This window comes from Salvelinus alpinus, chromosome 11 (genome assembly GCF_045679555.1).
Source record: "Salvelinus alpinus chromosome 11, SLU_Salpinus.1, whole genome shotgun sequence".
Classification (NCBI taxonomy): domain Eukaryota; kingdom Metazoa; phylum Chordata; class Actinopteri; order Salmoniformes; family Salmonidae; genus Salvelinus; species Salvelinus alpinus.
In genome coordinates this window covers 25740341-25751953 of record NC_092096.1, presented here as the reverse complement: position 1 = coordinate 25751953, position 11613 = coordinate 25740341, and the positions used below count along the sequence as shown (strand labels likewise).

The 11613-nt window shown below is 45.4% G+C and overlaps 1 protein-coding gene across 6 annotated transcripts in view; it reads right to left on the bottom strand.

Moving 5' to 3' along the window:
* Nucleotides 1–11052, bottom strand: part of pcloa (piccolo presynaptic cytomatrix protein a) — a 67223-nt gene extending 56171 nt beyond the window's left edge. For all 6 annotated transcript variants that reach the window (XM_071332209.1, XM_071332214.1, XM_071332215.1 and 3 more), the window contains exons 1-3: nt 10555–11052; nt 6966–7992; nt 3584–4612 (exon numbers count right to left, since the gene is read on the bottom strand). In XM_071332209.1, the coding sequence (XP_071188310.1) occupies nt 3584–4612; nt 6966–7992; nt 10555–10763 (2265 nt within the window). In that variant the 5' untranslated portion in view covers nt 10764–11052. The remainder of the gene's footprint in view (nt 1–3583; nt 4613–6965; nt 7993–10554) is intronic.
* Between the last annotated feature and the right edge of the window lie 561 nt (nt 11053–11613).

Below are 11613 nucleotides of genomic sequence, written 5' to 3'. Positions count from 1 at the left end.
GAGGCAGAACAGTAGGGGCAGAACAGTAGGGGCAGAACAGTAGAGGCAGAACAGTAGAGGCAGAACAGTAGAGGCAGAACAGTAGGGGCAGAACAGTAGGGGCAGAACAGTAGAGGCAGAACAGTAGAGGCAGAACAGTAGAGGCAGAACAGTAGGGGCAGAACAGTAGAGGCAGAACAGTAGAGGCAGAACAGTAGGGGCAGAACAGTAGAGGCAGAACAGTAGAGGCAGAACAGCCAGAGATCCTTGAGAACAACATCTAAACTACTAAAGTACAGATTTGAATTGATTTGATGAGCTGATGGGTAGAAGAGAAATATAAAGAGGGAGAAAGAGGGACAGAAAACAAAATTAAAGAGACAGTAAGAGAGAGAGAGGGACAGAGAGACAGAAGCTAGGTTCCCATCCATTTGTCAAAAGATTTCCAAGCAAATATTCTAATATTCGGACAAAAAAAGGAATTATAATCCACTGGTCTAATGTAATTTGTTTGATCAACATTTAGGAAAGGTTCCCGACAATGTTCTGTTTCCATCAGGCGTGTTTTCAGTTTTTTATCTGACATGTACAGTTATTCACTCAAATAAACAGAGAAATGAACAGAGATAATAACAAAAGAGAGAGAGAGAGAGGCTCATATTGAGGAAGGTTAAGGGACACCTCTTCTGACTGGGACAGTCTTCCTGATGCTCTTTAAATCATTTTAGGAAGCAGAGATGACTTTTTCTACAGCATGCCTACACAGCAAGCAACACACACCAAACAAACACCAACACACACCACACACCATACAAACACCAACACACACCACACACCAAACAAACACCAACACACACCACACACCAAACAAACACCAACACACACCACACACCAAACAAACACCAACACACACCACACACCAAACAAACACCAACACATAGATAAATGCTCCTTCAGACTCAATGCAATGCATGCACCAACCCCCACACATACACACAACCCCCTAAACACACACACACACACACAAATAAACACAAACAAATACACACAAACAAATTCTCAGCTCGGAGCAAATGTTGGGAGAATGACAGAGGCAAGGCATGTCTGCTGACGAAGCAGAGAAAGGGGTGGATGAGTCAGTGTACTGAGGTAGGTAGACCGAGGCAGTAGCAGCCTCGTTCACATGGCCATCCAGCACCATGCCCTGTCCTAGACCAATGACTCACATGATCTATCTATTCCTCTTCATCACAAAGGACTCAGTGCTCTACGTAGCTCTCCATCAATCACCACACTTTCAGTTTCATGAAGCATCCTTGAATAGATTGGTTTAGATTAGATGCGTGTCTGGTTGGGTTGAATTGAATTTCAGCTCAGTTAAAATCAAGTTTGGGATCGAAATTCAACATGTATAAATCAGGAAATTAGGACTTTTTCAATTAGTATGTTTTTCAGTGAACCTTTTCAATCCATGATCAGAATGTCCTATTCATTCTCGACTGAGTAAAGATGAATTTACATAGTCCCTGAAACATGGTGGTATTTCATCTCTGTCGGTTATACTCCGCACCTGGGTTGTGTTCATAATTGCACACAGTCACAAAGCATTTTGCATTGGAAATGAAAATGAGCATTTCTTATTGGACAAGTCCAGCTAGTCCCTCACTATTTCAGTCAGTTTTCTTCAGTTTGGTGCCTAATGAACACAACCCTGATTTTGAGCAAAACAAGTATAATGGTTGCAGTGTTAAGACACACTGGTCCAGAGACACCTAATCTTTGGCTCATTAGGCCATGTAAGAACATAATCACCTAGGATGCTGATCTCCCCAACGTAATTACACATTTCCCCGTGCCTTGGACTTAATTCGAGGAATACGCTGCTCCTCATTACTGCCAAAGATGGGCCAGTACGACAACACAGAGACACCAGTCTATGATATTGGTAGCATTTTATATTGAGTTGACCTGTGTAGTCCAGAAGCCATAACCTGAGGGCCTTTGCTCCTCTAGGAGCTAAAATTAGTAGGTAAAGTAAGTGCTACCTGTGTAGTAATGAGGTAATTACACTAGTAACAACCTTAGGGTACATAGTAGTACTGTAGTAACTAGCTGTCTGAGCCAACACAAAGACACATGAGGGTCTATGATGTGTGTTTTACCTCTATTTTAACTGTCTTTTGAAGTACTGTATGACATCACAGTGTATGTGTTTCTACATACAATAATGTTAAATAAACCTAAACGTAAATGATGAACTCCATGAGAAAATGGAGAGCCTCTTCAGTGACGTTGTTTCATAATGGAGTGGCGGCCATCTTGTTGGGCGTGGTGGTGGAGTCATGGTTCTCACCGTGTGACAAGGAGTTAGACTGCCTAATCTCCTCGGAACACCTTAAATAGACCAGTAGCATGATTACTAAGGGAACTGGCCACGTGCTATGCCGCTAAACACTAAACTAACAACTAGCATAGTGAAGCTAGCATGTGAAGCTACGCCAAACCTGCATTCGCGTGAGCTCAACTATACCTGCTTTCAACACTTTCACTGCTTTCACTCAAGTTTGAACAACTTACATTGTGAGTAGCTCCTAAGCCAAGCCAGACATGGTCGATAACAAATACAATCTAGTCACAGTTCAACCAAACTTGCTATTATAATTGAGAAACCAACTCTAGCCTTATTACACCCTATTGACCTGTCAACCAAAATATACAGCAGTTACACAGTAGACATGCAATAAGTAGGCTACTGCTGTATTTTCCCCTCAGAATACTGTTTGACAGCGAGCTTTGATTTGCTGAATTGAATGAAATTCTGTGCAATTCTTCTATTAATACAATTCGATGACCCCATAAACCATCTGTTCTTGGGAACTGAATGTAAGTGATGTATGTTAATTCAGTGTCAATGGGACACGCTAGTAATAAATCAAAGAGTAGTTGGTTCCTATGACCACACACACACACACACACACACACACACACACACACACACACACACACACACACACACACACACACACACACACACACACACACACACACACACACACACACACACACACACACACACACACACACACACACACACACACACCTCTCTTAGATTACAGAGTCAAGTGGCATCCTTTTGAAGTGTAAATGGCGCTCAATAATGAGATGGCCATTTAAATGGCATTCATTTAGCCTTATTAACCTAGCCCCACAATGGCTTAGAGTTAGACTACAGTGCAGCTAGGAGGCTAGGGAAGGCTAAACGCATCAACCACAAACCACTCCCTCAAAGGTCAAACACTTGCAGCAGTCATGACAACCAAGACCGTGACCAACGTTCAGGTTCACTTATGGTAAGAGCTGTACCTTTAAACAGGGTGTCAATATTTGTGTCCTGATTACAATTGGAAGATATAGAAACCAAATTAACTGCAGACGTGGTTTTTATATAGCCAGTGAGTGACTGAACAACATGGAGTGTACAGAAGACTGTAGCCCTAACCCACCTACTGTAACAATGGAAACGGCTGAAGTCCTTGTATGGTTTGTGTACCTTTCAGCAGAACTGTTTCTATTTCAGCAGTAGTGAAAGCTGTACTGGTCTTACCTCACCAAGATGAGGTGTGGGGTTGAAGCCACACAGGTTGCACACACTCTTCTTGCACTCAGTGCAGTTGCTGTAGTTAGGGGGGTCTGCTGATCCAACGTTCAGCTCCACCTTACACAGAGGGCAGTTTTCCTGGGCCCCCGAGCCTGTTGCCATAGTAAGCGGCTCCCCCGCTTTCAGAGGCTCCACGGAGGGATCTGCTTCTATGGACTTTTGGTCCTTCAGCAGGGAGACGGCACGTTTGGGGGCCTTCTTGGAGGCAGGCGGGGTGTCAGGGCTGTCTGAGTCGGGGGGAGACCCGGGAGCGGAGAAGGGAGAGTCCGGGGGAGAACCGAGGGGAGAACAGGGGGCAGAGAAGGGGGAGTCTGGGGGAGAGCCGGCAGGAGAACCGGCAGGAGAATCGGCAGGAGAACCAGCTTTCTCATCCACAGAGTCCACAGAGTCGGTGGTCATGAGGTTGGTGGCCGAGCTCAAAATGGACGAGCCAAAGCCAAACATCTGGGAGGCAGCCGCCGGGGGCTTGGCTGTCTCTGTAAAACCACCAAACCCGCTGAACATCTTTCCCGTCACCGACTCTGCTGTTTTTTGGGGACCAGCAGCGGCTTTGGCCCGATCAGGTTTGGCTGATCCAGTGAACCCACCAAAGCCACTGAACATTGTTCCTGTGATGGACTCGGCCGCCTGGGAGGCAGCGGCTGGAGGCTTGGCCACGTCGGTGAGCCCCCCTAGGCTGATGCCCCCCAGGCCCCCGAAGAAGCTGGACTCCTGTTTACCTTTGGCCGGTGAGGGCTGGGGGCTGCCTTTCGGGGAAGATGGGCCGGGGGATTTCTGTTTGGGCGTGGTTGGAGGGGTTAAGCCTCTGTCGGAGATGCTCTGCTGCTTAATCAGTAGATTGGGCTTCTTGCCATCTTTGTCAGGGTCTTTCCTTGAGGGTGAAGGAGGAGCAGAGCCCCTGCCCATCATAGGAGGGTCATCCATACCCCCCATAGCCCTCTGCATCTGGCAGTTGAGACACAGCCACTCTTTGCCCTGAAAAGATCCAAAACATGGTCAGACACACATACGACACACACATATACACACATGTACTGTATGGCCGGGACGGTACCAGTATCGCAATACTCATTAGTAACGTGGCAAGGAAACAAAACAGGAAGCGGATTGAACTTCTTTAGGAAAACAGCCGTAATGTTGGAAACAAATACCATTATGTTGTCATCCAGAGTGACATTTATTTATTCTCCAAGTTATAGCACACAATATTTTACATACAGCAGGTTTTTAAAGGACCAAACAGTATGTTCTGCTTTGTATTTTTATATTTGCCATGAAAACAATATTGCGATATCACAGCCCAATATCACAGCCCTAATGTAGTGTATATACAGGTACACACACACACGCACGCACGCGCACGCACACGCACACGCACGCACGCACACACACACACACACACACACACACACACACACACACACACACACACACACACACACACACACACACACACACACACACACACACACACACACACACACACACACACACACACACAATCCTTTCCTTTAAGTGAAACATCACAGTAATTCAAAGAAAAAACAACTTAATTAGTAAATTTCAATAACATGCATGATTCTCTTTTCACACTGTAAATTGTTTTTCGCTTGGTTCATGAGGGATTTAAAAGCACAGTGAATGATTTATACTAATTACGTGTTGCAGTAACGGGAGCTGTATTTGCAGATCGTGGCAATTTGCAGAACCACCATTAAATGTACTATTCGACAAGGCTGAATTACAAATGGAACATTTCTCTAATTTGAGGCAAAAATCCTATCATTACAAACCATTTTATTTGTTTTATTTGAGATGTTTATTGGTTGATTTATTCTTGAAATATAAGAAAAGTCCTCTGATGAAAGTAGATGCATTTCATGGTTAGTTAGAAATGGGAAACCACTGTATTGATGCATCTGTAACACTTTATACATATATCATTAGTTAATCATACTGATTTCCTACATGATATATACTGTATGTTTGTTCTAAAGATGGAGTTTCCTCACATATCCTGAGAACAAGCTTAGCTACAGTGTAATGTTTTTGTTCACTACACAGGACATGGCCTTGGTTACCATTGTCTACAACAAGAAACCCGACAAAAGAGGACAATATTGACATGGTTATTATCAGTGTCTTGCATAGAACAACATTCACATTTCCGTTCCCTCTTTGTGATTACCATGCTCAATAATTCTACCCCCAGAAAAAGAGATGCAAAATATGACCACTTTGTGATTCTGGTGTTTTATCTGATAGCGTGTGCAAAGATATACTTTTTTGAGAGGGGCACTGATGACCAAATCTTTGAATTCATTATTTGTATTGTATTTTCTGTATATCTACAATAAATATCTTATATGGATAAGTATCAGATCACCTGCCCCCCTCAGTTTCAACAGGCATCATGCCTCGGGTGTGCATGGCTCGTGTGGTTGGTTACTGAAATCTGCCAGTGGCCGGCGGTTGGAGGCTTCCTGTGCCCATGACATGAGTCACCTTGATAGCTTCCCCACTGTCCATATGGCCCCTCTGTTCCTCAAGCTGTGTGGCGTTAATATGAGGGGCATTTCCCGAGCTAGGCCTGACTGCATGGGCATCTCTAGAATGCTAAATGCTCAAAGGCTCATGCTAAAAAGGCTAATGCTAAAAAGGCTCATGCTAAAAAGGCTAATGCTAAAAAGGCTCATGCTTAAAAGGCTAATGCTAAAAAGGCTCATGCTAAAAATGCTAATGCTAAAAAGGCTAATGCTAAAAAGGCTCATGCTAAAAAAGCTAATGCTAAAAAGGCTCATGCTAAAAATGCTAATGCTTAAATATTATCGCTCGGCTTCTTTAGGTATCAGAATTAACTGTTGGTTTTTATTGATTCACTTTTTTTATGTATATTTTGTACTGTAATGGTGTACTGTGCTTCTCTTGTGAAGGTGAAATGTCATTTAGACATGCTGGGTGAATTTTGTACTAATAAACAGAAACCGAAAACTTAAACTAATTCAAGGCATACGTTGGTTGTTGTATCTATGCAACGACACTGGCAGTAGACATTTAATTGAATGAAGTGTCTGATACATCTGAAACAGAATGTGATGCAAAAAAACACCATATAATAGACCCTCAGTCAGTACAAACTACAGTACAAATACATTTTAAGGGTAAGAGAGAGAGCAAGAGAGACAGAGAGGAACAGCGACAAAGGAAGTGTGGGAAAATGGAAATACGGTGGAGAGAGAGAGAAAGGGTAGTATAAATATATACCAGAGAACAGGAGAAAGAGAGAGAGAGGAAGAAAGCAAGCTAGAGAGAGAGGGCCTTCTCTTACCTCCGAGTCTGGGGGGCTGAATCCACATAGGCTGCAGACCTGGTTCTTACACATGGTACAGTTGCTGTAGTTGGGCGGCTCCTTGGAGCCCACGTTGAGCTGGGTACTCTTGCACAGCGGACACAGCCCACCTCCAGGTGGTTTACCAGGGCCTTGTGGACCAGGGGGACCCCCAGCTTTAGCTGGCCCGCCTGGCTGTGCACCGGGGCCAGGGGGTCCTTGCTGCCCAGGGGGCCCTTGACCGGGGCCAGGGGGTCTAGGTCCTTGCTGCCCAGGGGGCCCTTGTCCGGAGACAGGGGGTCTGGGTCCTTGCTGGCCAGGGGGGCCTTGACCAGGGGGTCTGGGCCCTTTCTGCCCGGGGGGTCCTTGACCAGAGGGTCTGGGTCCTTGCTGCCCGGGGGGTCCTTGACCAGGGGGTCTGGGCCCTTGCTGACCAGGGGGGCCTTGACCAGTGGGTCTGGGCCCTTGCTGCCCAGGGGGTCTGGGCCCTTGTCCGGGGCCAGGGGTTCTGGGCCCTTGCTGCCCAGGGGGTCCTTGACCAGTGGGTCTGGGCCCTTGCTGCCCAGGGGGTCTGGGCCCTTGTCCGGGGCCAGGGGGTCTTGGCCCCCCCTGCTGGGGGCCCTTGCTGCCCGGCCCTGGGGGCCCACCTTGGGACTTCTCTCCAGGCTTCTCTTCCTTGTCAAACAGGCCAAATGAGGGCATGTTGACCCCGGAGCCCATGGAGGTAACCTCGGAGGACATGGAGGACATTCCAGAGGACACCTGGGACGTCATGGACGAGACAGCGTTAAGCGGGTTGGCCCCACTCAGAAAGCTGGAGCCAAACATGCCTGTTTTCTTCTCCGGGTCCTTAGGCTCCTGCCTGAATCGGGACTCTAAGAGGCTGAGGGACGAGGGACTGCGGCCAGGGGCCGGCCTGCCAGTGGGGCCCTCTCCAAACGCGTCTACGGTACGACTCTTGCTAAGCCGAACAGAGGGTCCAACTCCTGGCTGCTGGGGCCGCTGCTGAACATCTGCCTCCGAGGGCCTGAGAGAGAGAGTGCGAGAAAGAAAGAAAGAAACAAACAAACAAACAAAGAAGAGTCATTTGGCAGTACAAATGGAAATAGATGGTGTGTATACATTTCAATACTCTGTGACTTCCTTTCTTTCCCTCCTTTCCTTAATCTGTACTGATGTGACAGAGCTGTATAGGTGAAAGCAAATTGCCATAGGCTTCCACCATATTGTTGCATTTTCAGATCAGCGAAGAGGAAGGAGAGGAGACAAGGAGGGGAAGCTACTTTACACTATCAAATGGCTGATATTTGCCGGTTGCCAAACTTAAGGATGAGACTAATTACACACACATGATCACCATCGCCGCAGAAGAGCTCCTAAATACATCATTCAACACACATACAGACACATATGTATCCCAAATAAACAGATCTTCCAAACAACCAAATCATTAAGAATGATAATCGTTATATGACAACTCATCACTCAAATTCTACAGACGTCTCAACAATCTGGTATGATGTGTTGTAATAACATAGCCTACTTAACCACAAGGCCTACACGAGGTCTGGCTCTTTGGGGGTATTGAGCAATACTGTAGGCTAAATGCTCAATGATGAAATGCACTTAAGCCTCTGACTGACACAACAAGCTAACCTTTCACCCCAAAGCCATTGGACATAGGCCTATCATCGGCACAGTGAGCACAAAGCAAGCATAGCACCAGCCCTAGGCTAGTGCTGATGGGAAAGTGAATAGCGCTGAATGACATCTACAGTTGAGAGATCATGGAGATATAGGAGAGAGAGTGCGAGACAGCTCAATGGGGTAAACTGAGATGGCCTTATTAGATTGAGCTGAGAGGCGAGATAGACGGGATAGACAGCCTAGCCTACACTGCTGTCAGGTGCAACCATGCTACTCATCAACTGAGATTGAACCTGTCACGTAGATGATAGATAGATCAATGCCGAGCACGAAATAAGATCAAGCGGTTCAGGTTTGGAACAGTGAAGCGTCAATGTGAATTTGAACTGAAGGTAAAACATGAATTACAGAGAAAAATAGCTTGCCATTTGAGGCCAACAGACCATAAGCTAATTGGTGTTAAAAGGAAAACTCCACCCAAAAACAATCTCTTGGTATTTGTTTCATTAGTCCATTGTTGACATAGTCCAAACATGTTTTGCTTGTCAGAAATCAAGTTTTCAAGTAATGTAACTTTCAAAATACAGAAAATTATGCAAAACGCAGCATCATATGATGCAAAATACATCATATGCGGATGATTTCTGTACTTTGAAAGTTACATATCTTGAAAAAACTTGATTGCTGACAAGCAAAACATTTTGGCACTATGTCAACAACGGACTAATGAAACAAATACCAAAAGATCGTTTTTGGGTGGAGTTTTCCATTAAGTGACAAAAACAGCCCGCCAGTTCTGCCATTGGCAACTGTTGGTTTCAGCACCATGGAAAGCAACTAGCTCACAGACAGACCGCTCATCCACTTGGCTAATGCGCTTCCTTCCACAAGATGTTCGATATCTTTCCATTTCCAAAATGAAATTCAAAACCCACTTTCAAGATGCAATAAGGGGAAATCAATGACTGTGATGACATTTGCGATCGCTGTTCTATATATAGTCACATTAATATGTATGTATCCCCTCCCCCTATTCTGGCTTCGGTAATAATAACTGTTCTCGCCAACAGAGCGAATTAGTGATAAGGAATTTGTGATAACGTGTATCGTGTGCCAATGGATATTTTAATGATATACTGGTGGGAATTGTTGGTCAATAGGGGACACACAGCCAGCGTCGGCCTGAATATCGACTCTTGACATATATTTGCAATAGAAGCTATGTAAATACGATTAGGCTATGATATATAATTGACAACATTGGAATGGTGATATACAATGTTGGCACCGTGAGTGGAGAGGCTATTTGTTTGGGGTGATAGCGTCCTTCGTGGGGAAAAATACAGTGGCTTGACAGAGTAATTTTTACCCAGGAGGCATTTCGATTCTTTACAAACGCTGGTGTCTTACCACCGATTTTACAGCGGCTATCCTTCGATAATGGCACAATTAAACGATTTACGCAGTAATTCGCATGCAAATAATTGTTACAAGAGATTATTTCAGTATCATACCATTTAGTGCATTGTAATATTTGATCTGATGCGGTATTGTGAACGAACGGACAAATTGTCCAGCATTTTACCAGATGCTTTAATTTAATAAATTAAGCGAATTAACAATTTATGGTAAAAACAGCATTGGTCTTATAGCTATCAATGCTTCAAGACTATCTTTGTAAATGTCAATAACAATAACCAACTATCCCATTTTTGAATGGTATCATCTATCCCCATGGTAAATGTGAATGGGTGTGAACATGCATTCTCCTTTCCTGTCCATTCATAGTGATACACTGCTGACAAGCTGCAGTGCTCTGCCTAATCAAAACACGGCACAAACACACGCCTTTCGTTCTCTTTCATGAATATGCCCGTTAAATGACGGGGTACGGAGAGGAGTGGACATTTTAAAGTGCACAAAAATGCCAGTAAAATCCTGCCTTCGAGCGGGCGCGCCCCCGGGCTTGTTGGTTTGCGCCCTTGACATAGCCGCGGCGAGTTGCTTCCTGTCATCCTCGCTGAGTTGGCTCAGGTCCACCTGTGCCCCCGTGGAGGTCCGAATGAAGCCTCCTTTCCCGTCCGGTGCGAGCCCCTCCGGTAATCCAGCAAGCACCCCTTCGCCGCCTTCGAGGCTCGCTTCGTTCCCCATGATGGCCCCCTCCCGCCACCCCCCGTTTCGATTTCGACGCGACGCTCTGCGTTTTTAGCTCCAAAGAACGTGGTGAAAAGCGGTGAAAACGGCCCCCCTCGACTCTGCGTGCATCTCAAATTATTTCTCCATCTTTACATCGCCCTCTCCCTCGTTCTCTCAGTTCTGTGTTGATATCGCGCATCTCTTCTGTCGATGGACGACGGTTTTCCGTGCGGGTCTGTCTTCAGTTCTATCCTACTACACCACATCCTCTCCCTCTCTCCCTGCGCTCTCAAACGCGCATGTTCCGCTTCTGACAGGTGACAGAAGACTTCGCTGAAGGAAAATACGTAGGCTTTAAAGGGATCAACGTTAACCGTTAAAAACATAACGTGTAGGCTACAGAAGAGCTCTTGTTAGTTCAAAGGGGCAAGTGTATTTCCCTTTACTCATTTGTAACCTGTACAACAATGACACGACCTAAGCTGCTGACTTGATTTCTGTAATACATGACGTCCTGGTGACATTTTGGCTATTATGTATATCACGATGATCATGTAATCTTAAGGTAGGCCTACAATGAGTGGGTTCAAGTGTTTAGGCGTCACACATCCAGATGTATATATATACACACACACACACACACACACACACACACACACACACACACACACACACACACACACACACACACACACACACACACACACACACACACACACACACACACACACACACACACACACACCTAAATGCCAGTGATATGCCTTTATAGCATTGCAGTGCTCTGGGTCAAGTGTGCAGGTGTGCATGCTTTTGTTCCAGCCAAAACACCTCTTCAATATATTATCACGATTTTGATTGATTT